General features: G+C 41.7%; 1 protein-coding gene and 2 long non-coding RNA genes across 3 annotated transcripts in view; 1 reads left to right on the forward strand and 2 right to left on the reverse strand.

The window, feature by feature from the left end:
• The window catches only part of LOC112557938, a 177145-nt gene that overhangs the window by 129425 nt on the left and 21692 nt on the right, over nt 1-26028 (reverse strand). The gene's annotated exons all lie outside the window — the stretch shown is intronic.
• Nucleotides 3270-7001, forward strand: LOC112557937. The gene is made up of 3 exons (XR_003098025.1): nt 3270-3553; nt 5294-5442; nt 6012-7001. It is a non-coding gene; the product is annotated as an uncharacterized LOC112557937 (long non-coding RNA).
• Nucleotides 7222-13904, reverse strand: LOC112557935. The gene is made up of 2 exons (XM_025228095.1): nt 13760-13904; nt 7222-8020 (listed from the first exon to the last, which is right to left on the reverse strand). Exon 2 carries the CDS (start codon nt 7981-7983, stop codon nt 7591-7593), a length of 393 nt encoding a protein of 130 aa, XP_025083880.1. The 5' UTR covers nt 7984-8020; nt 13760-13904; the 3' UTR covers nt 7222-7590.

The raw sequence follows: 26028 nt of genomic DNA on the forward strand, positions 1-26028 counted from the left end.
ACACAAGATGCTTATAATCCCCATAAAACAATTAATTTATATTTATGGACTTTTCATTAAACAATATTGCCATAACAATACTTCATAATAGCGTTCTTATCATCTCTTTTCCTCCTCTTCTCTGTCAGTCAGTATCTCTGGATATTGGGCTATGTCGTTATTAATGCAAGTAGTGAATACACTATAACAAGAATTGTTATAAGGATTATATATAGGATTATATTAATAATATATATAATATTATAATAAGATTAGAGGAATACAGTGGAACCTCGGTTAGCGAACGCCTCGGATAGCGAATATTTCAGATAACGAACAAAACATTCGTTAAAAATTTGTCTCGGATAGCGAACAAAATTTCGGATAACGAACAGCCACGTGAACCACACGTGACCGACCAGCATGTCATCATTCGCGCTCGAGACACAGTTACGATCGGTCGTTCCTTATCTGTGTGCATCCTTCTTATTTAGTGATAAGATATTTAAATAAGATAATCCTCAATCATGGCTCCAAAGAAAAGTCTGTAGAGAAGTCTTTCCCTAACAGTGCGATAGGCAATAGGAGGCTAAACATGTTCAGTGTACTGCTGTGTATATGTAGTACACATACTTCTATGTATGTGTATACACCTTGTGTTTTACGGTATATACTGCTGTACTACTGTATGAAGTTCATATACCATTTTGTATATGCATATATCTGGGATAGCTGGATTTTGAGCAAGAGTTTGGACAGCCAACAACAAGAAAAATAAGAAAGTAATACAGATAGAACCCTGCTTACTAAGTCTATCTCAGTAAACTTTATGGGACCCTTGAATTTTCGGGAGAAGGAACAATCGAGAAGTGACCTCCTCTACATGATGATGATGATGAGGAGGAGGAGGATAAGTTTCGTGCACCCAGCAACACATTTTGACCGCCTGTTGCCTTCCAAGTGATGATAAGCATGGAGGGTTTCTTTGTGTGTGAGATGGCCGAGACCAGCAACATCTGTCGTTATGGAGCAGAATTTACCTTCTGTCAAATTCTACTTGAGGGATTTTATTTTCGTTTGAAAAGGAGTCACAAAGCTTTCTTGCTGCATAGAAAACTGTCATTTAATGATGTGTGGCATTTAATGATGTTAATATAGAGGAGTGTGTGGAATTTAATGATTTCAGTATAGTTGTTGGCATTGCAGGTTCAGTTTATGTCTCTTGCACGTTGAGAAATATTTCATAGCCGGAGAGCTGTTTAACGTTTGAATGACTGTAGGGGTCTTTCATACAGATTTCACATTAAAGTATATCATAGCTACGCAAATAACATTAACAGTAAAAATATTCACAGACAGAAGAAAATAAACACAGGCTAGGCTACCGGAGTCGGAAAGTCCTACCCGAAAAAAACTTTAATTTTTAAGATTTAGAAAACATCCTTACGAAGATCTTCTGTAAATTCTTCAGTTATTTGTTTGTACGTTAACTTTGGAAAGATTTACATGCAAGTAAAAAACTAATGAGGGAATAATGTATAATGATACCAGATAATGATAGGTTCAAGATAAGACTTGCCGAATTCAAAGTAATCCACCCTTTCCATTCTCAAGATACACACCCACAAACATCAGCATGCACAGGTCAAGGCCACTCGTACAGACGTCAGAGTTGTACATAACGAGTCATTAGGGGCTGGGAACCAATTAAATCTACTTCTTTTATTTCTTATGGGAAAAACTGTTTCGGATAACGAACATTTCGGATAACGAACAGCTTTCCAGAACGGATTATGTTCGTTAACCGAGGTTTCACTGTATGTTAATATAATATATGTTAGATATAAATTACAATAAGATAAGAGGTCGAATGCATTGATTGAGAGGAAGGAAAAACGACACTCACCTCCACCATTCAGAAGAAAAAAGCAAACAAACCAACGCACACCATTATACAGACATATACGCATACACATATAAACAACCTCTCTCTCTCTCTGAGTGAATGACAACATCAATTTCTTCTTCCGTTCTACATCTACATTAGCTGCTTTTATCGCATGTTTGTCAGTTCTTTGAAGCTGTAATAACTGCTCCCAACAAAAGACATGTTGGATGGTTTGTTGGCTCGTAAACGTCCCCAGTAAGGATCATTATCACTTTTAATAAAGGGAATAGAAAGGTAAAGGTGTGCAGAGCTGGTGAGGTGAGCCTCGCACCACGGTAGTGAGGAGCTGAGCAGACCTCACCTGCACGGAGGTTGAGTAATGGTCCACGCTCAGCCTCCTCGTCCTGCAAGATTTTGTTGTGTCAGGTGGCATTATTTCGCTCAGGTGAAATGCAATCTCTGTCCGACACCTACGGTGATTAATAACAAGGCCGACTATTAATGACAATCTACATCAGAAAACAGCGTGGGCCGAAAGGTGCAACGGTCTGCCATACACAAGTTCTTCGATGGTCACTTGCGAAAGAGCCTAAGCACTGTTTGCTGTAATATTGTTTTTTTAGTTGCCTATGATGTACAACCTTTTCATTGTCTTTATCTTGTAACCAGCATTTGCTTTTGTTCAAATTTTCCCTGTTCTTTTCTCACATTAGTCTTTCTTTTTAACATTTATTCTTTCTCACAGATACATAACACATCAAATACAATGTTTTGCAATATAAAACAAAATATGTCCATAAAGTAACAGTCGTTTAAGAGTACATCCATCTACCATGCAAGCCATCTAAAAACATTTTCAAATCTTACACAACTAAACATATGTAAACCAACTCTTGTTTATTTTGAAATTAATAAAGTTTCTCACTGTCATTGTGATTGTCATTGTCCTACCAACACCCATACAGCTCCTTGTCCTGAACGGGTGGTCTGTGTTGAGGTCGGCAAAACCGCACGTGTGTAGAAGTTTATACAGTTCATCATGGAAAAATTATTATCAATTTTATATACATAGACATAGTGGAATGAGCACATCCAAGTCGGTCAGGAGTTCGATTTTTTCACCAGCCAGTTCTTCTTTTGTCGACCTCGGCATCGGGATCCCTCAAGAACCTCTTGCAGGATGGTTAGAACCTTGCTGTTGGTCAAACGGTCGTATCTGCTCTGTTGCACGGTTTGTCAGAAGAGGTCCCTAGGTTGACCGTGCTCCACACACACATACAGACACACATGCACACACCCACACACACCTTATAATTTTGTTTGTGAAGTAGCTGTCACGGCAGCCAGGATATGTATGAGGATAATTTTCTATGGATGTGTAGGATGTCAAAGTGATATAAAGCTCAGCTCAGAAAGCCCGACTCTCTCAGTGTGACGAGGCGCGGGGGATGCGAGTTTGGCGGATGTACAGTCAAGCGAGAGACCACTAGACCCTCCCTACTGCCTGTCACTCGCTCTGACACCTGCTGACAACGGCTAACGAGCAGCTCGTGCATCCAGTCCTCAGGTCTGTCAGAAGGTTGTTGTCACCAGCTGTTCAGATTGTGTTGTACGACTTCTTTAGTTCACAACTACTTTCAGACCCTTGGCTGACCTGTAGACAGGTTTCAGGCAACAAACTGCGAGGTGAGATGCGATTTTTTCATTTGTGTTTACATTTTGTAAGTGGATATTATGTTGTCATATGGTTGGGGATGTAGGTAACAAAAGACACTGGGTGTCAGTCCAGCACGTCTGATTGTCAGTATGGTAAGAACTGTGACTGTCACAGCTTTGTGTGTTAACTGCTGATTAATTTCTATAAACCTTGCTGATGTCTTGCTCGTATGTCTGATAGATATCCTGATTAATCTGTTGTCAGCGCTCCTTTGTTGTTGAAAGCGAGAAGTTTTACCTGATGAACCCCGTTTGGATAGTAAACGGACTCTGGTTCGAAGTCTGACATGCAAATTTTTGTGTTTTCTGAACCTTACACAGAGTTTGTACCCCTTTAAAACAGGGTACAGGCTACAAATGCTAAACAAATTCCTCGTCGGAACACTGTCGGCACCCGGTCTGTCCCCCATCATGACTTTCTTAAACTTGACTGTCCTTTAACTGTTTTTTAATGTCAAGTTTTCATTTAATATTTCAAGAGACCGACTAGAACTTTTTAAAAATTTTATCTTGTTGTTTTGAAAAACATATCTTGTAAACAACAGCTGACAATGTCCGGCACACCTTAATGTGGAGGAGAGAGGTGGGCGGAGAAACCATCCGAGGCAAACCTTGTTGAATGCCGGTGTCCTACATACTCCATGGATCGTAGGCAGCAATGAAAAGTGTATTGTTCACATAGCCTGGAAGATAATGAGAAAAAAAAAAATACACCTGCTTTGACACACCACAGTTTGTCAGTTTGAGCTTATCTTCGCTTGCATGAAGTATCCTGTCAAAACAAGGAGACAAGTCCTTAATCCAGGGTGCGGGAAAAATATATAGTGGCCTCATTAAAGCCGCAGCCATTGTACACATGTTGACGGATGTCGCGGTGTTTGTCACCAGCTGGTGTGCACCCCGACTGTGAGGTGGTAGACACACCAGCGGGTGCTCGCCACCTGCTACTTCTGACTTTCCCATAGAAAACAAACCCCACAACCCACAAAACAATGCCAATAAAAACAAAGAAGGCTGTGGAAGCTTCGAGACCGAAAGAGGGAGAAGAAGAGAAAAAACGAGATGGAGATGACGGAAGAGGAGAGAGGGAGAGAGGACGTAAGGCTTCAAAGGGAAGCAACTCGTTAATGCATGTTGTAGTACAATATTCAGGATTTGTCTCTCTTGTTACGTAGCTTCGTTCTATCAAGACCTGTATCCAGGCCCGTTCTTAGGCCCCGCGGGGCCGGAGGCAAAGGGCATGTGCGGGGCCCTCACGCCACGATCCCACGGTTTTAGTTGGGATCTAAAGTCACTTTTTTCCTCAGGGATATCTCGTCTTTTATCATTGACAGCACGCTGCATACACATTACAACATAAGCCTACGATTAATTTATTTGTAACGTTCGTCAATCAAAAGCGCGGGGCCCCTTGAAGCGCGGGGCCCTAGGCAGATGCCTCGTCCGCCTGCCCCTAAGCACGGCCCTGCCTGTATCATCAGGCAACTCAAACTATGCTTGCTTGCCTGTCTGTCTGTCTGTCTGTCTGCCTGCCTGCCTGTCTGTCTGTCTGTCTGTCTGCCTGCCTGTCTGTCTGTCTGCCTGCCTGCCATTCTGTCTGTCTGTCTGCCTGCCTGTCTGTCTGTCTGTCTGCCTGTCTGTCTGTCTGTCTGTCTGTCTGTCTGCCTGCCTGCCTTTCTGTCTGTCTGACATCAAATTATCTGTGTGCAGATGACGAGAAGCTTGGCGCTGATGGTCGTTACCTTACTTCTGATGACGTCAGTTCCGCTGACCAGTAGCTGGGTGGTCAAAAGAGAGGCCTTGAACATTGTGACAACACCCGGCAACCCTTGCGACTGCTGCACCCAGGAGCCTTCAGCGTGAGTACCCGGCTGATGCCGCTTCTCCCCCTCCTTTCCCCCTACAATCCCTTGGTTTCTCTTGTTAAGGTCTTTGGCGAGTTCTTGGCGCGTGTAATTCCAGGTTTTAGTTCTGGGCTACACACAGTATACTTCTAGTTACCAACCTTCTTACCTATCAACAGACGGACAACCTACTAGACAGACAGACAGACAGACAGACAGACAGACAGACAGACAGACCTGGTGGCAAACGCTATTAAAATCTTGGGAAAAAGTGTAGTCTGGTGCTAGCTGGTGGACTGGTCGCACTTTCAAGCACCTGTCTGCACTATTGTCTCCCTTACAGGTGAACTTCTGTCTAATTTGTTCTAGTTGTGAACAACACCGTGAATTTAAATTCAAACTGTGTCAAGTTGTTATGATCGTTTTTTAGTGAATAGATATGTTTATTTCATCTTTGCTTGCACGAAGTCTCCAATCATTCCTTCCTTGGTACAATTACTAAAATGGAGGAGTATGTGGTGCAGATACTACCACTGTTTTCATTTCAAATTAAATCTAATATTACGAGTTGTGTGTGTTTTCAGAAGCTGCGTGTGCCCTCTCCAGATCTGTGGCCGAGGGTCGCATCCTCAGATTGGCTAGCACTTGCGGTGGCAGCAGTCACAGCAGCGAGAAACGAGAAACATCTTTGCTGATGTGTAGTTCTTCTGACCTATCCAGCTTCAGTCTTTTCCCCGAGACCATGACAACACAGCAGAGACAGTTGTATTAAATGCACTAACTGAATGCAATCAGAGAAAATAATGGTATACTCAAAAGACAATCAGAATAAGTTTAAAGCAGCCATAAGCCGTACCCATAATAATAAATGAAAGATTTGTATAGCGCATGCTCACATTCGTAAGGAGTGTGCTCTTAGGACTTAAGAATGAGACATGGACAGCATACAAGGGAAGGAGGAATAAACAACAGCACTGACGACGAATAAAAGACAACTATAGACATAGGGGAACCAAGTAACAACAACTGAGAATATTGTGATTCGGCAGAGGAAGGCGAGTAGGAAAGTAAGAATAAAGGGACGGGGATGGGTGGGTGGGATGCAGATGAAAAAGGATTAGTATTGTGTGGACTTTCGTTGAAAACAAGACCAGACAAATAAATAATGTGGAGTAAAATAAAAGTCGAAAACACAAACCAACAATGAAACTTTGTGAATAAACTTCTGTCTGTACGTCTGTTTGACTTGCGTATCATCGTTCTCTTCGTTTCGTAGACAATTGATTCGTCATCGCCTCTTCTTATAAACCTCAACAGGAAATATTGAAACATATTGAAACCGAACCTCTCGCATAGTCTTGTGACCAAACAACAACAGCAAATTGTTCTTGGTTTTGTGTTTGGGTAATAATCACAGCACTCCGTCAAGACATTTCTAGTTGATTGTAAGCTTACAGAAAGCAATAATTGTTATTTTTAAACAGTAATATTCATGCATTCGTTTGAGTACAGCGACTGTGAATCTGTCAGAGATGTGATGTATTAAATATTGTATTAAAGCTCTGAAGAATTCTCTCTCTTGGTGTGTATTTTTTTTACTTGGGTTCTTTAACTTCTCGATAGCTTTGAATGAAAAATGAAGAAATTTTACTTGAAAATTTTAAGGTTGTATTTGTAAACTACATACTTGCTGAACTCAATTTTCTACGAAGCAGCCGTTTACATTTGGTTAACTGGTGTACACACACAGAAGACATGGTCACAGATGAACTATTTTTCAAGAAGAAAAACGTCTTTTGAATTGGTTTCAAACAGGTGTTGAATTTATTGCGCATTGAGAAGCACTTGTTTCAGAATAAAACAGCTTCAGGTTCGCAAGGAAACAAACGTTTTACATAATTATTCCCCATACAGGGAAATTGGGATAAAATTCGGAAATACAAATAGCTGAGGCAAAATGGTTGGTGTTGGTGGTGGTCTGAAACGAGAAATTTGTCTCAAAGTGCAAATGTTCAAAAGCTGTGTAAAGTCATTGATGGATGTATAGCTTCCACTGTCCTCTATCTTCTATTATGTTCTGTCTATCTTTTCTTTATGTTCTCATTTGGCATGCGCAACACCAGAAGTGGTTGCATCATCAGAAATACTGTAAAGGGCAGTTAGTCATTGCCACAGTCCTTGCTTCTCCAGTAGACGTTTGAGAGCACTGTTGCCAGGCAACGGCTGTCCAGGGTAACCGTGAAAGAGCGCTGCCAGCAAGCCGTTGGTGGAGTACTCGGATGCCCTCTTGTCGGCAAAGCCGCGTTTGTCCCCAAAACCCCTCTTGTTGCCGAACCCTCTCTTGTCTGCAAACCCTCTCTTGTCGGCGAACCCTCGTTTGTTGCCGAAGCCTCGTTTGTCTCCGAACCCTCGTTTGTCGGAGAAGATGTCCTCCATGCTGTCGGCGTCTTCCAGCTCGTAGCGAGTTGCCTCACTCAGCTCACCGTCGTCGGCAAGCAGGAATTTCAGTGTTGCCATGGTGATGGCCAGGATCAGCAAGCAGCGACAAGTAGCCATAGCGGAGTTGATTGGTGAGAAAAATCAATCAAGGGAACTGGAATAATACAAAGTTAGTAAAGTTGTTTGTAAGAGGAACAAACCACCCATTCCAAAAAAAGAGAAAATGTCGATACAGCTCCTGTGTGTGTGCGCGCGCGCGAGCGTGTGCTTGTGTTTGGGAGAGCGAGAGAGAGAACATTTTGGTAATTAAGGGAAGAAGGTAAAACTTCATTTTACATAAACAGAAAATCCCTTGTCTTCTATCATTTTCAAACAATGAAATAAATAGTTCCAATCCATGTTTTGTAAAACGAGCATATCCAACACTTCTAACTCCGTTAGACGAAGAAAAAAACAAAAACAAAAACAAGTTCCAACCCACTGAAATTAACTGCTGTCAAACCTCAACGATAATACCTCAAACCATCTACATGGGTGAGATTCCTATTCACTTCTTCAAAAACAAGCATTTCTAATCCATCAGCCTCATTGAGAGAGGCGGAGGTCAATACCTGTCAAACCTCGCCACGCCTCGCAAACCGTCCTTCATCGCACTCTCTAAACACATCCACAGGGGAAGCTACAGACTCTGGTGACTGTGATGCACGTGCAGATCACCAAAGACAACACATGGAGCAAGGACTGCTAATGTTCTAACGTTTGTTGTGTAAATAGTCTGAACTCACTGCCTGCACTGTACTCACATAACTGAACTCATGTTTACACAGCAAGTACAAGGCCGAGACTCAGTACCGTCACACTCACCCCTTCGCACGTGTGTGAACTGAACGCTATTATATTAAACACAATTATTCATTGCATGAAATGCTTTAAAAAATCAGTTTTCTAGTTGAATTATTGGTAAACACAGTTATCTCCCTTAGACCGTATGAGGGACGTTGACAGGATTTTCTAAAATTTGTCACCGCCTTGTTTCACTGCAAACGTGAGCAGGACTGTGCACGTGAAGTAAAACAGCCAAAAGAAATTGTGACCATAGATGCCATTCTCCAGGTGAGGTTGAAAGTGAAGAAGACAGTAGCACCCGCGAGGCTTTTTTTCTAAAGTTTTCTATGGTGAAAGGAGAAAGTCTTCAGAAATCATCTATTTTCAACATATTGCTAATGGCGGGGGGAAATCCTCAAAATAAAGTTGGACAAAACTCATTTATTTTAAATTTACAAAATAGTAAACTTTCATGATGGATTGAGACAGGAGCAGGTTAAATTCCTATTTTGTATATATTTTTTATTTGGCTTCATTCTATCCTAGTTTTTTTTTGAACAGGATATTTTTGTGCGTTCCGGGACAAGTAGCTCCATCTCATCTCCGCTTTGTGAATGTTCCTTGGTTTCTTCATCTGCCAGCAGTCATCTGTCAGCTTGTTGACTTACTGGCAGATCACTTTCAGAGAGAGAAAACTCAATTCACACAGTTTCACAATCTGTTTTCGTGTATTTCGTGGATGTCAGTGGACCTTCGAAGCTTTTTGACTCTTCATTGACTTTCATTTCATTCCAGTTCCATTGTCTGGAAATTTGTTTCTGGTTTATTGACCTTTATGATTTGAGTTTATCAGACACAAGGTTAGGGCACGAAGTACAAAGTGCTTGACAAGTGCTTGGATCAGTTTCCTCTCAGCTTGAAGTAAGAAAAATAAAGGCCGACATTGAGTGAGGAGACAATGACATTTAAAAAGCATCAATGGCCTGATGGGGCAACTATATTTATAGACAATCATACTCATACACTCTTTGCACGCACGTGCTCACAAACATTCCTGTAGACACTCACGTGCAACCACAGAAATACAAACATGCATCTACTATGGTAACAAGATATCACTCGATGTTCACATGGAAATGTAAACAGTTTTGCAGGCCAGACAGGGCCATCAAGAAACTAAAAAGTCAGCCGCTTACTTCGGGGACACTGCAGTTACTTTGTGTCGCCTTTAGTCACTACATCTGACTGAGGTTGTTTGTGATATTATCAGATTAGCAGTGTCTGTGACAGGTTACTTAACAAAAATCTTCTGCCATTAATAAAATTGTCGCATACAGATATTGTGAGACTGTCAGATTCTGAGGTCTTCTGCGGTACTCCAAAATGCGAAAAAACAAAAAAAAAAAAAAAAAAACAAAAAAACAAAAAAAACAAAAAAACAAAAAACAAAAACTGAACAAAACAAACAAAATCAACTAAAAACCCAATCATTCAGCATCATGTCACGAATAAAACGCTTAGTTTGTCGACAAGAAGCTGGAACGCTCTGCGACCATCTTTTTTTTCGGCTGGCAGTTGCATCTTCAGCCTCACTTTAAACTTCGCCCTTGACCCTCAGCTCCTAGCTTCTAGCCTCGTAGTCCTGCCTTCACTCTCGCCATCTCGCTGTGTTTTCGGAAGTCGCGCTCAGGTCCCTGGGTCCCTACAATTGTTTATACATCACCTCTCCTTTTCTGGTCAGGCGGCCGTGGACACGAACAAGAGACGCAAAGAAAACAGTCGTCTCTCTGTCTCGCCCTGACGTCGCCAGTCTCGCGAGATTCCAGTCCATCCGGGCACTGCCGCCCACTGAGGCGAGTCGCAGACACCACGACTGGACTGAAACAACAGGAACTGTTCACACTCTCTGTCGGCGGAAACAACAGGAACTGTTCACACTCTCTGTCGGCGGAAACAACAGGAACTGTTCACACTCTCTGTCGGCGGAAACAACAGGAACTGTTCACACCTTCTGTCGGCGGAAACAACAGACACCATCCTCTCTGTCTCTCCCTGTGACCTCAGGGACACCGCGCACTTACTCTTGACAGCTTGGAGGTCAGAATTGGAGGAGGGGGACCAGTGGATCGACCAAGAAAGCATCTGCTTACCTGTACAGCTAATGACTTACAGTCTGGCGGGTGTGTCGACACGCTGCAATGGAAAGGTCAAGGGGCGAGGCGCTGTGTGTGTGTGTTGCCGACTTTTTTAATGAAGACTGATTTTGGTTTTCCTTTTCCAGGCATCTCTGATTTATTCGTCGCCATCGTAATCATCATCATCGTCGTCGTCATCGTTGTTTTTACTGTTATTATTTACAAGCAAAAAGCCAACTTTTTCTTGATATGATTCAACATAAGAACATCGCTAACTGGCTTTAACAAACTGGCTGTTAACATGTACACAGAGCGCCACAGTTATTCTCGTATTTGTCTCTGTGAATTGTAAATAATTCACCTCGTGGATATGAAGAGGCTATGAATAAAAAAGAATAAGACGATGAATAAATTCTTTTCATCAAGGTATTGAGGTTCCTATCTTGGCTGAGTTTGCTGTGTTTAAAGTCTCGTGAATTCTGCCTTCAAAGGCCTCACCACGAGTGACGAATGAAAAGACGATTCAGTGGTCAGAGTTTGCTTTCGGTTTAAACACCCTTTTGGAAAATCTTCTTCTCAGTAGTATTATTTACTTATTTATTTAGTGGCTTTATCTCGGTCTGACAAAATTTTCGTTTTGCATCAGATGCGGAAAAGGCTTAATTTCTAGATGAAAAAAATAAGCTTAAAACAGCTTTATTTAAAAATAAAACTAAAAATATCACCAATCTTCTTGAAACAGCCCAAAAGGGCAAAAAGATATCGGAATCAAAAGAAGTAGTGTGATAATATTTTTCTTGTTGGAATCAAAGTGAGAACTGTACTGAAAACACTAATCATTCACTAACTGAAGTAGACCAGCACTTGGCACTGAAGCACATGGCAAACAATAACAGATGACAACAGACCTTTTGCCCTCACCAGCAACATTTTCACTCGCTATTTTGTTAACAGTTAAGACCTCGAAAAAAAATCCTTCACTAATTTCGAACAAATTGCTACAGAAAATATGAATATTTCAAGAAAAGAGAAGACTAATAAGTTTATGTCGCCACACAAGCAAGAACATGGAGCAGAGGAGAGGAGAAGGTCTATGAGAACAATCAATGGCCGCTGACTCATGGGAAAATGATGCCTGGACCAGGAGGTCCACAGAGTAATTACAACAGCCTACTAATTAGTCCAACCAACACAGTTTTAGAATATTTTTTGTCAGTTCTGTAGACATGGTTAATTGATATTTACTCCCAACTTTGCTATTAAAATATATGTGCATTCGTTCTTATGATATTCTTATTTGTGAAAGATATAAAAGAGAATATATATGGAAATATGCCAAGAAAATATGTAAAAGAATATATATACTTTGCATCGTAAGAATGTCCATGTAAGACCTGACTTTAGGGTTTTCAAGTCTGTTTGTTTATGTTTGAAGGCATGCCCCACCACCAACCCGAAAAAGAGAGAAAGATGCTCGCTCACATTTGGAAAAGCTAGAATTAACTAATAATATACAAGTATTATAGCAGCTAGTAAAAAGTTTGTCATCATGTAACTGGAAGTTATAGTTTATAAGCAGCATGTTAGAATTTAAATTAGTTTCTATATATCCAGCCTTTGTTTACCAACCTATCGTGATGGCGAAGTACAAGATGATATTTTACTTACTTGTTTACGCTTCAGTTTACCGCCCGCTGGACTTTGTCAACAGCATTTTCACAAAATTTGTAATTTTATGACATCCTCTGGTAAGAACTGTAACAACTTTTGGCTAAGGCATTTAAAAAAAATTTTTTTGCTATTTACTTCTGCATAGTTCTGACTTGACTGTTATCATTTAAAACAACCAAGAGAGGAAAAAATTCTCGCTGTCATTGATTAAGATGTCCTTTCCTAAAAACAGAATTATTGCTTCGTCATAACTGAAGAAGGAATATTTGCGAATCAGCAAAGTCTATTCCAGCTGACCTTCATCGTCTGCAAAACACTGAGAAGCAAGTCTGATGTGTTTCGTGACAAGAAAAACAGAGACCTCGCAAAACTGCGGGAGTATTCAGGTCAATGATAGATTTCTCGTACGAGACACTTGACTCGGGAATCCTCGGGTGCACCTGCCTGCTGCTACCTAATGCATTGCTTTCAGAGGTCTTGGACCCTCGCCAGTAGCTTGTGTAGCCTTGCTGCTGTTGTCTTCCCGTTGGTAACCTATGTGTCTTCTGCTCTTTGACCTTTCTCTCTGACCCCTTTCTACACTCCGCTGCCTGTCTGATTCTACAGACCAGCCGTGTACGAAAGTACATTTGTGTAAACTCTTGAAAGAGTTTTTATCCTCAGATATCTACAAATACAACCGCTGTACTTGTCGTATATTCGTTCCCCACATCTACAAATCTAGTCTCTATACTTATCCACTACAGCCTTCCTTCTGTCTGTGACATTTTCTCCAACATCTTACTTTAGTCTTTAGCCGCAACAGTTGTGAGTTTTATAAAATAATAACAAGATTCAAATAATGTGCTTGTTTTTCTAAAGAAACTGAAGACTTTCTTAATGAAACACAAATAAGAGAAAGGACCGAAAGAAATGCAAACGAAAAGAAAAAAAAAACGAAAAGCGAAAGTTCTGAAAGAAGAAATAAAGGAATAAAGAATTAAGAGAAGAAATAAATGAAGGAAAAAATAGGACTGCAAAAAAGAAAAGAAAAAAGAATAAAATAAGTTGAGAACAAAGAAAAAAGAAAGAAAATGTATAGAAAGACAATGCAATAAAAAAAAGCAAAGAAACCATCAGAGAAAAATAAAGGGGAAAAAAGCAAACAAAAGCGAGGACAAATAAATAAATAAATAAATAAAATCAAATTAAATAAATAAATAAGAAAGAAAGAAAGGGAAATGAGACCAGGTCGCTGGTGTAGGTGACAATGGCACACGTACCTCCAGAAACAACGGCAAGATCCGGATGGATGCAGACGTCGCTACCGGCAAGCAGGCGCAGGAGCTGGTTGTCAAGTCTGGCACCAGAGGGCGCTGCCGAGACACAGAGGCAGTGTGCATGTCCACCCGTCCTTATATAGCCAGCCTCGGAAACACGGGAAGTGTGTGGGCTGCCTGGGGACATTACGACCTTTACATCCAAGATGGTCGGGGTGGATGTGTGGGTGTGTGGGGGTGGGGTGTGTCTGTGTGTGTGTGTGTGTGTGTGTCTGTGTGTGTGTGTGTGTGTGTGTGTGTGTGTGTGTGTGTGTGTGTGGTGTGTGTGGTGGGGAGGAGGGGTTGGGAGTGGGGGCGTGCACCGGTGTGACTCCGACAGAGAGATCAGTTATCTTGCATTCGGAATGAGTGCCTGGTAGTACAGTCAGTGAAGATCATTTGTTTTTCTGCTACTCTTGTGATGCTAAGAAAGAAATAACGAAAAATTATAAATATAAATTTATATGTATACATCGATCTCAAAGCTGTTAACTTGTTATCGATACATTCTGTACAGATACATGTTCGGAGCCCGACATGTACCGGTATAGCAACTCCTACATACAGTAGTGTAGACGATGCGATCTTGCAGTTATCTACAGATTATCGCTGTGTAGCCTTAAAAATATATTGTGTTAATATTATCATCCACCTGCTGCCGATGAGTAGCAATGTCAAAGTGAAAATAGATGGACCCGTAGAAAATGTCAAAGGTGTACATTTATCACGGAGATGAGAACAGAGTTTGTCTGTGTCTTAAGGTATGGACTTTCATCGTTGAGACACCCAAACTAAATCCGATGAATCCACTTCTGATGTTAGCTTTTCTTTAGTACTACAGATGAGGACAATCACTAAAAGAGGATCTGAACAATTTGTAGAGGTATGCAACAAAAATTTGCGGGTTCTCATCACCTTGATTCTTCTAAGCATTTTAAAATCATGACTATACAGCAAACAATTATATTCAAGAGATATATTGGCCAATCGTACGTGAGTATATTAGTGGTTTATAATAGGAAAACCATTCATCTCTTTGAGGGGAAGTGTGCGCTGTTTCTGTTGAGAAAATCTTGCTGCCTACGTCATCGCAGGAAGAGAAAGAGAGAAAAGGAGAAAGAAAGATAAAGAGATTAAAGGAGATAAAGAGAAGGCAAGAAGTAGAAAGACACAGAGAAACAATAAGAGAAAGAGAAGGGGAAACACGAGTGAAAAGAGCGAAAGAGAGTAAAAGAGAGTAGAAGAGAGAAAGAGCGAGCTGCTCATTTGGTCCGCGAATAGCCCAGAAGTAGAAAGAAGAAGCGAAGGAAAATGATGATGAGGATGATAATGATGACGACGAAGACGACAAAGAGAACGGTTACAAAGGAGGAAGAGACAGAAGATAAAAAATATTTTACTGCTTGAATAATAGAAAAGACGAGATGGTGAGACAACGGGACACTCGTGGCTTACAAACATCCACGAAACAAAGTCTGATACATGAGCCTTGAGTTCTACTTGTTAGCCTCTACTGAGATGATACTGGGGGCAGAGAGATAGAAGGGGGGAGAAAGGGAGAGAGGGAAGAGAGAGGAGGGTCCCTCTGTAACCCTGACGGACACAACAACAGGCTCTAGAATTGGAGAAAAGGGAGATTAGCCTTTTGATCAGAATCGTCGGTGGGGAGGATTTGTCGGAAAACCCTTGGCTTAGTCGGGGACAATTGCCGCTCTGAGAAAATTAATTGAAGCTTGTTTGGAGGCGAGGGGGATGTAGGAGACAGGCGCCACCTACCGGACAGCGAGCTGGGAAAAAGGTCAGGACAATCGGGGTGTCCCGGTAGCGCAGTGGTCAGACTCTCGCTTGTCCCTAGCAGGGTTCAAAGTTCACATCTCATCTCCCAGCGTGCTCTCTCTCTCGCCGTCCTCCCCCAATCCTGTTTTTCTAGCTACTACTGTTTTTTCCCACATCCCTTCATCAGAACTTCTCCTTGTTGAGCAAAAGTACATGGGAGCCACCCTCTCCAAAAATTTCAGCTTCACGTCATCCACATCATGATCAACATAGCAACAGCGGCACAGATATATTACGAAGTATATTGTTTGTACAAGTCCCTCGTAGTACCAATCCCGTTTTTGGATGTGAAACGTTAACTCGGACATCCGAGAACAAGTCTGTGAGAAGACTGCCCCTGGTCTCGTACAGAGAACATGAAACCAATAACCAATGCACATCAGGAACCCTAACCCTGCAAACAGTCAAGCGGCGTAAGCTGGACTGAGCTGGTCACGTGATCCTGCACAACACTTGGTTGAAACTGTGTCTTTTAAAGGCTCCTTTGAAGAAGGTTGACTCCACGGTGATGTGAGGAAGAACTGATGACAAACGTCAGGGAGAGGACTGGTCGCCCTGTGTAGGACCTGCTCACTATTTCTCAAGACAGGAATGAGTGGGACCCTTGTCAGCAGTCGCGTCTACCCAAGTGCTCTCTCTCCACCCCAAAACGACTGGATCCAGTCAAGGAACAAATGAAGAACTTACCAAAAACCAAATAAATAACAAAATGATGCATTCAGTGAGTTCCTACGAAAATTTAGTGGGATATTCCAATGACTGGGTACAGCTCAATGCAAGATGCTATTTCACAAAATCTGGTGAAATACTCCACGAGCCTACAACATCATCAAGCAGAGGTCGAATTCCGGCATTTTGTAAAGAGAAATCGCACCTAACTAACAAATGGACTCAGCTCTACCACTGAGGTCTCCGCAAGGTACAGGTCTGCATACACTCTTGGGCTTAGCTGCACAATGCATTTCGAATTTTGTGAATATTTAGGTCCTGAATGTATTTAGTTAAAACAATTTTATAAAACGTGAGAACAATTTAAGAACATTTAGTTTTAAATGAGATAAAGCTGTTTCAACCGGAATTTCGCTTCCTCCAGCACACACTAGTGTAACAAATGTCTCCACCCCTGAAAATTCAACCAAAGGATAAATTTTCCTACAGAGTAAGAAAAACGATCTCTTAAATAATTCTTGTTATATCAGTTTGTTCAAATCCAAACCGCGGAAACAATTCGTCTTTGTTTTATTTCTTGTTTGTTTTTGTAATCTTTGTTTACTTGTCAACACCTGGAGTTCTTATCTTAAGCCAAGCTGATTGTGATAATTGCGGTCATGGCTTTTAAAACTGTTTTAGCCAGTTTGGAACAGCTTGAAGCTTAAATTTAGACGAGAAAATATTTCTTAAACCGATTCGAAAGCGTCCGTGAAACTCTTGTAAAGGGCGTAAAAGCAATTTCTTCAAATCGTTTCTAAATTTGCTTCTACAAAACAGTTTTGTGCATGGTGATGCTTGTAGGCAACTCATTTTGTTGTTGTTGTTGTTGTTGTTGTTGTTGTTGTTGTTGTTTTTGTTCTTTCTTCTTCTTCTTCTTCCAGTTGAAACTGTGGCTTTAAAGGGAGGGGGTTACATCTAAGACATCTCCTTTCACGGTCTCTTGATTCTTCAATCAATCGCGAATAACTAATATCTTTTCAATGTCCCTTTGCGTTGCCCTAGGGACAGCAGAAGATTTCAAGTGTCCACAACGAAGTTTGTTGTTTTATACTTGGCTGCTGATGTGGGCATAAGTCAGTAGGTCAGACCTATGTACACAGAGCAGATAGGGACTCACTCCTCGACTTTTCAGGTAGATTGCCGTGTGTGTGCTGAATAAAGACAATGATAACCCACAAAATATGCCATTCTTTTTAAAGACCATTTTCTTTAGCAGTATACTTTCTATTTATGTCAGGAATGTATTAATTATCAGAATGCCGCCCCATTTTGGGCGAGGTGGGGGATGAGTCAGGTCTTTGTGAGGCAAATACAGGATGAGAGATGGAGGTTGGGGATCACTTAAAAGTCCTCTGCTTTGTAAATGTGAAAAACAATATCAGCTTGAAACGCTTAGTAAGCAAAGGGGTGGGAAGAAATGATAGTCGGAAGGAAGACAGGAAGAAAGATTTTTTACAGAAAATAAAACAGGCCAGAAAACTATAAAGGAGAGATGAAAGGAGACAAGAGGAAAGATAGTTGGTGGAAGTAAAAAAGGAAATATTTTATTAAAATGCGTCCTGCAATACGTAAATCTAGCCACAAGATTCGTACTCAAGGAAGGAAAGACAGCGATAAGAAAAAAAGAGAATTTTTTTCATGCTTTCACCAGTAAAAAGAAACTGATGAGAACGTTAGAAAAAGAGGAGCGAAACGGAAAGGAAAAAAAAAATTATAGCAAAATATGCTCCAAGAAAGAAAAACTTTATGATACTTTTCACTTAGTAAAAATGCGAATGCCTCTTTGGCTGTCCTTTCAATTGGGTGACTACCCACCAGACATGAACACCTGATTTATCAGTGACTGCCAATCAGACCTGATTTATCAAAAAAGGTTAACACCAGCAAACTCCTGGACACAGTAAACCACTTACAGCTCACTGCCCCTACAAGTCAGGCTATGAGACTACTCCTCTCCCTCCCCACACGTCTCCCCTTGCCTTCCTGGGTCGTGTTTTAAATTTTGGTTGTTGTCTTTTTCTTGCATGATTCGTGTTTTTAATGTTTGTCTTTGTCTCCAGCCTGCCTGTGTCGTGTTATAAGGTTTGGCTGTTGTCTCCATCGTGCCTCAATATTTCTTGTTAGTCTATCGCTATTACTGAGCTCGAACTTTCACATTCCAGTAGTTTTTTTTTAAACGTTATTTTTGAAACCTCATCAATCTCCTAAATTTTCGTATTTTCCCTTATATTTTCGTTTATTTAATTTTTTTTCCAAAGTAACATTTCACAGTGTGTGAGACAAATGTCTGCCTCAGAGCTCTCCTATGGGATGTTTGTGTCAAAGGCTAAGCAAGTTCTCCAACATCGTTTTTTTCGCTCACGCAGACAGAGGCGATGTGGAGAGATCCGAACTGTCACTAAGGCCACCTCTGCCCGCCCTTCGCGGTCTCCGAATGCTCATCGCCTCATTTCATTGCAACGCGGGTCAGGCTGAGAGAAATAATCCTGGATCAGCCCAGCGGATCGTACTGGTCAAGATATCTTATTCCAATCACTCTCTTCGCGCCAGTCACGTCCCTCGCTATTCTTCCTCTCTCCGTCTTTTCTTTTCTTGAGGATGGGCGGCCACAGCGTGTTTCTCAGTTCCATCGTCTTCACTGCAGCCAAGTTCTTGCATTTCCCTAGTGAGCCTTTTTTACAGTGCGCGGGTGCTTGCATGAGTGCGTGCATATGTGTGTGTGTGTGTATTTCGTGTCCGTGTTCTTGGGTGTGTGTGTGGAGTGGGTGGGGTGTGATGGGGTGGGGAATGTATCTGTCTGTGAGTGTGTGTGTGGGGGGATGTGTCTGTGCGTGTGTGTGTGTGTGTGTTGTGTGTGTTTCTATCTACACCAAAAGAATTCTTCCATGCATGAAACAAGACTACAAGCATTGCTAATAAATAAGAAAATGGTATGAAAAAAATCTTTATCGGGCTCTGGAATAAGCCTTGTTATTACATACTGAATAATGTATTTACCTTTATATTTAAATCGTTACGACTGGAATCGTTGAGAACCTGGCAAGCGTACTTAGTGTTTCCAAGTATAAACATAAAGTAAACTCGAGCGTGTTAATGTTTGAATACCTGTATCTGAACAACAGAATGAACTTATTCACTGGTACATTTACTTTAGATTTACATTTAGATTTACTTTCTTATTGTTTTTTTTTTTGTAGATTTTGAGCACACCAACACATATACAAACATTCTATTTCCCTCCTTTCGTCTTTTTGCTGTCGACACGCACACAAAACAAATGAATATATTTACAAAATATTGATTTGCCACATTAATGATCAGTAATGGAGTCTTCATTTGGAAGTCACATTACAGATACTTTACATATTAGTGTGAACGTCTCTGCCGCTTGTCGAGCGGTCCGATGGCGCAAAGGTTAGCGCCTGTCACAATACTGTGAAAGTTGGCTGCCCAGAGTTCATTTCTCGTCTGGGGCACGCTGTTCTTTTTTTGCACGTGGCATTTGTTTACAAGGCTGGCTGCCTTGCCGTAATATAGCCTCAGCTGCTGGCACGGCGTAAAACACCAATTCCCCCCCCCCTTTCTGCCGGTGGTCGAGCTGGCAAATGGTCGAAATGTCTGGTATTATTTTTATGAGACAAAGGGAGGCTATAAATGTTAAACTCGGTGAGCAAGGGTAGACGAGTTGCTTCCCGTTAACAGCTAAGTAACTTTCTCAATTGTTTTTTTTTGTTTTTTTTTTTTAAATGCGAGTCTACCGTTTAAAGAGATGTACGAGACTACGCAATGCTCGAGCGTGGTTTCCTCCCCACTGCTTCCTGTCTATGGCCTTCGTCAGCAGTTGTCTCCCCAAAGCCTGACCTCTGCCCCCGTCCCAATGGTGTCGTTCGAGCTTATTGATGAGTTCTTTCCCCTTAGCAAACTGACATAATGTGCAGACGTTACACGCGCCTGTGGAAGTTTTTTTTTTCTGGCTTTATTGATGGTGGTTTGACTATCGTAGCACATTTTTTCGCTGTCCTTTCCCTGGGGTTTACCGATGGGGCACGGGATCGTTGGCCTTCATGGAGCTGGCAGGATTTTGTAGCTGCGTCCATAAAGCTTGAGAGCAAAAGCAAAAATGCTGCAATTGTCAAATTACTAAGAAATAAACAAATATTGGTGGCTTTGCTCTTTTTTAAAATTTTATGTAACGTCCATGAAACAATTCCATTTTTTATGTTGATGTCTCTGACCCATCTAGACACGGCCATAACCACAGCAGTAAATAGAACTTGAAAGAGGGAAACAACCCAGTAGTGAATGTAGAAGTGATTATCACAGTTGCGTCCCTGGATTCCTCTTCGCATGTGGGGAAACGGTATTGATGGATGGGTTAAAAAAAAAATCCTCATTTCTCTCTCTCACACACAAGGAAATCCGTCGTCTCTCTTGACACTGTTGTACTTCTTCCCCTAAGTCTGTTGTTCCTTCCCCCTCCTTTGCTGTTAATTTCTTCTGCATTTGTTCTCGTTCACTACGATATCTCTCAGGCCAGCTTTCAGAGAATTCATTCTGTGAGTGGTGTGTTATACGTGTTGCCTCTATGAGTACATCAACGCCATTTCTTGAGGACAGGAATCATTATTGCTTTATTGTGACCTTTTTTGACGTTGTACACTGAGACAACAAACATTTCGTTTACTTGAAAGTCTCAAAGACAAAAGAAACGATATTCGATGTTGGGACAAACCTCATGCAATCGAAAGTAGTATCTATGGTGACTGCGGCCCTGTACTCCTCAAAGAGTAACAAGGAATAAACATCTATGGAGACGTAATCGAGATAGTCAACACTTTTAAATATGTAGGGACTCTCTTAGGAATCTCAACGCAATCGAATATTGAGAGCACTCTGTACGTCTTCAGAGCTTAAATGAGGTTGCTTCCCTTGAATCGTTTCCCCGCGCCTACGAATCTTTGTTTCGCCATGTTTTTTTTACAAGTTGGAAACTAGAACCTTACAAATAAAACTTTCTTTCTGTGTTCATTCTTTTATTTTTTTATATTATTTATTATTTATATTTTATATTATTCCCACTGCTCAGTACTTTTGAATACAAAAAAATCTCGTGAAAATCTAATTCTACAGTCCCTAGGATTCTTGTCCTGACTACTAATCATGGTTCATATAATTCATATTCCTATACTCACTGTTTCTATGTTTCTCTTTCAGACACATGGACTCCTTTTTCTTTGAATTACTCACTTAGTCACTTACTCCCATGAAATCTTAACGCTGCATCAATTTATTCATTTGTCAAAACTTGTCTACCCTTTTAGTTACAGCTTATGTAACTCTAGTCACAGCTTATTAAGCTCTTTTCTTCCTGATTATGCTGCATGTGTGCACAATAACTACCTTTATGGTTTATTTTGGTGTAGAATATCGCATTAAACGAAAAGAGAAAAATGCCATTGTGTAAAAGACACATTTTCCCACCCAGCAACATTGTCTCTTTATGCCCGAAGTGACAGTCTGTCCCAGTGTTCACGTTCATTTGTTCTGGCATTATTTGCAAGAACCTCATCGCTGTCCCCAGCTTCAGCTTCCCCCATCCCCCTGGCTCGTCGGCTCAGTTCAAACCAACATCATGTTCCTGCTCTGTCCCCAGATGCAAACGCCGGGCTGTATTTCTGTGTTTCTCAACAAAAGAGTGGACGACGACACCATGTTCGCAATTATCCCTCACGTCTGCAAGCGAAATGAGCCATGGTGAAGCTGGACCGTTAGATAAAGAGAGGGGGTGTGGAGACAGATTAGCAAGCAAGAGCTTGTGAATTGTTGGATAGCGCCCCTTGATTATGTCTTTTCCAAATTATTGATTCGTTAAAAGCGCAAGGGGAGGACAACTCTAAACAGACTCAGTCTCCTCCCTTGTCACCATAGAGAACTGTGAGTGATCTCAAAGTGGCATGTACTTGAGGCACAAAAATGTGGTACGTTTGCATTTTAATAGCTTCCGAGATTTTTTCCCCCCATCTTTCTTGTTAAATGTTGGTTTGCGCTAGACCGAGTGCGCGAACATGCAATTCTCTTCTCCTTGTCATATCCGACATTTTTTTGAAATTTAAGAAAAAAATTGTTTGACAGGAAAGTGTGAAGCAATATGATTTAACTTAAAAACAACTCAGCGCTGAAAGCTTTCTTAAATGACGCAACATGGAGAAAAAGGAAACCACAATATGAACACGTGATGCACTGTGCAACATTACACTTTCACTAGATATTCTAGTATTTTATGCGTATTGCCTAGTTTTGTATTTAATCGATTGATTGATTTATAAATTGATTGATTGGTTGGATGGTTGGTTATTTGAGATTTGAGGTCATTGCCCCAAAGAATTGGAGCAAACAACAATAATAACACAATATTGCAACCTATTTTTGTGAGAAATGCTTGATTAGTCCACAACTTGTATCATTGCTTTCAGTCTAGCATTCTATAGACATTCTTTTTGTGTTGAAGAGGGTTAGCTCTTTCCTAACCTTTGTTTATGTGCGCTAACGAAACGATGTGTCACTGGCTCCAGCAAAGACAACTGCCAAGTGAGCCTTGAGTCTTCAGACCTGGACTTGATGACATCACACAGTCTTCTGCATGTTGGAATCTTGGACATCCGTCTGACAGACGATAGGAAACAGCATGGACACTCAATGTAGACAAACGCCTGAACTAGAGAACAAGGGTGTCTTTCTCTTTATATTCCAAATAAACACGATTAACCACAATGAGCTGCGGCTTGCAGTCCTCACACTACAAGTGTCTTCACGGGTTTCTGTTGCAGCAGGCGGGGCTGATGACAGACGGTGGTGACTGAGATGTGCTGAACGAGGCACGATTGATGGACGAGAGGCGCCCTCTGGCAACAGCACCCAAGAATGTCTTTTACGTCGTCAGTATGAATGTTGAAGTGATGTTCAGATATAAGGGAGCAAGGTCAGTGACGCAGCTTTAATAACTCGCCATTGCCCCTTGCTAAGGGAATCTGATGGCCCAGAGTGGTTATAAAAATTGCGTCTAAACTAGAAGTGGCGCACGCTGACCAGTCGGATGTTCATGTCTGATTCCGCAGTTGACTTACTGTGAAGTGGGTACTTGACTCCTTAGGACGATCGGGAAGTTAACAAGGACGAGATTACATCCCAGAAAGCAAAGGAAAGAAAAGAAAAGAAAAGCTTCCCCTAATGACAAGTAAGGGCGCTAACAGTTCACGGGACTACCTTTAAAGTTTTCTGCTTACAGGGTTTCTTAAGTTCTTGTACCCGATTGGTACATTCTGTTAGAAACACCAAAACACACCTTCACTAGAAGGTCTTTGTTAACTTAGTTGAGTTTATCTGTTTTAAAAGGATCCAGAGGTCGTGAACCTGTTGCGGCCTTCATCGCGTCTAGGCCTTGTGAAACTTTTGGACAAAACTTTGCCGCACACACAAAGTAACATATATATAATTATATATAGAGAGTTCAGTAAGTATTAATATATCTGTTGAAACGATGTTTGTAGAGGAATCTCGAAGAGATTTTTCTTCTTTTGATAACTGTCTAGATAAGGATGCCAGGTTTAATTCTTAATGATAAATCGAACCTGACTTTACTTCGTATAAGTCGTCAGCTCTATTGTCTTTCACTCATCTCTTTGACTTCCTAGGGAAACCAGTTAATTGTTGCTCGTCATGAATGAATGTGAAAACTATGCATCCAGTGGATCCACCTCTTATTTAGTTTTTCTAAAAGTCTTTTGGTAACAGGAACCATAGCACTCAACAGTACTTCTGTTTCATACATAGCCAGGATTTTTTTAATGTATCCCACGTCATTGTCCCCATGAAAAGGCTGTGTCACTAATCAGTTGTATGGCCACCCGACTAGAACCGAAGCAAACCGTTAGCTAACTCATCCGTTCAGTATAATACGTGTAATTGAAGCTGGGTTTGATTTATGAAGCGCGGCCCACGACCGTCGGTGTCTTTCATCTTCCGTCACCGGGGCGATCACATAATTAGAAAGTGAAAACTTGCGAGAGGAAGGAGCCTCGTTTCCAATTTCATTCGCGCTGTTCCTCGTCGTCAGCATCTGTCGACGACAAGTCAAAAGAGCGGAAGGAAGGCGTACCAGAAGGGAAGGATGGTGGCGGGTCTGCTGGAGGTGGGTGGTGGGTGGGCCCGAAGTGCATGGATGGTTTTGGTGTGTCGGGGGCTTGGTCTTGAGAGGTGGGCGTAGTTCATGATGGAGACAAGGATACTATGGCAAGTGCGGACGAGATGCACTCGGAGTTTTTGCTGGAGGTGGAGGTGGAGGCGTGGAAGGTCACCTGGGTCAAGCTGCCATGCGGGGAAAGTTGAGCATCGTATGCGCGAGTTGTTTCCCCTGCCGGACCGACACCTCGGCTGACGTCAGCCACTGACTGCTCTCCACATGATGGCTTCCGCCTTGTTGCTTGTCACTTCCGGTCTCCATGTTCCTCAAAACATACTGCTGACTTGGACAGCGCTTTTTCTATTGTCTCCACCCCTCGAGGCCTGTTTCTCTAGCGCTTAATGTGAATCCATCTTTTTTCGCAAACACGCTGACCTGTCTGCACTGACTGTTCCGCCATAGTGGATTTGACCAGTCTTTGCCTGCTTCAGCCAGATGGTTAAGTTTGTGAATATGATCAGTATCACAAATAGTACACGTAAAAGTGGGCTGATTTCTTGATCGAATTTGCTGTTCAGTTTGAAGAATTTCAAATATGAACACCTATGTCGTTTTCTCCTCCACTAGCCTTCACCTCTGCCCCACTTCCATAAATGGGAATTATTTGTACCCAGCTTCCAGTCGAAAAGCTCGGGATTGCAGTTAGACTGAAGATTGGGGTCAGGGGTGGTGTTGTTTTAGGAGGAGAAGATGGTGTGGGCGAAAAAAACAACAGCAAAAAAAATATATCACTGTAAAATATCGCTGGGGATGCATGGTTAACCGCATTATTTATTGCAGTTCATGGTGTGACAGCAGTGGACTAGCAATTGCTCGTCTCTGAGGAACAGACAGAAAGCGACAGGAAACACTTCTGCAGGCCTAGATATTCAGTTCTTTGTATATATGCATGTGACTGTCGTTACATTGACTGATGAGGCTGATAAATGATGTGATGGAAAAATCGAAGAAAGCCGTGAACAGCAGAGATGCAGCACCCGCCCGTCCTTAGCGATGCAAGCAGTGGCTAACGCAGCGGCAAGACACGACATCAAAAAGGAACTGGCAGGAAAAGAAAGAAAGAAAGAAAGATGGAATGGGATGCTGCTTGAATGATGAATGACAGCTGAAGCGAGGTGCATCGAACGAAGGGCATCAAGATAAATGTACCTGGAATTCCATGCACCGTTAGAGATTAATTTTTCCTCTTCCATCCCCCTTCACTGTCTCCCCCTCCCAGTTTTCTCTTCGTGATTTTTCCAGCTCGCCATCCACTCCGCTCCCTCCATCTCGGGCGTCTTTCGATGCATCGTCACAGACCCCAGCCTCTGGCAAGGACAGAAGGAAGATCGAGAGTTGTTGCCCATGGAAAGCACATGGCGATGAGTTGTCTCACCAATTAGCTCGATGAGATTGCCGCCAGAGGTCGCTGGGCGCTGGTTTCCGGTTGAAGACTTCGCTACCGTGT

This window comes from Pomacea canaliculata, linkage group LG2 (assembly GCF_003073045.1).
Source record: "Pomacea canaliculata isolate SZHN2017 linkage group LG2, ASM307304v1, whole genome shotgun sequence".
Taxonomy (NCBI): domain Eukaryota; kingdom Metazoa; phylum Mollusca; class Gastropoda; order Architaenioglossa; family Ampullariidae; genus Pomacea; species Pomacea canaliculata.

Bases quoted from the DNA above. Each gene is read 5' to 3' on its own strand.
- LOC112557935 (XM_025228095.1), bottom strand. From the start codon at position 7,983: ATGGCTACTTGTCGCTGCTTGCTGATCCTGGCCATCACCATGGCAACA.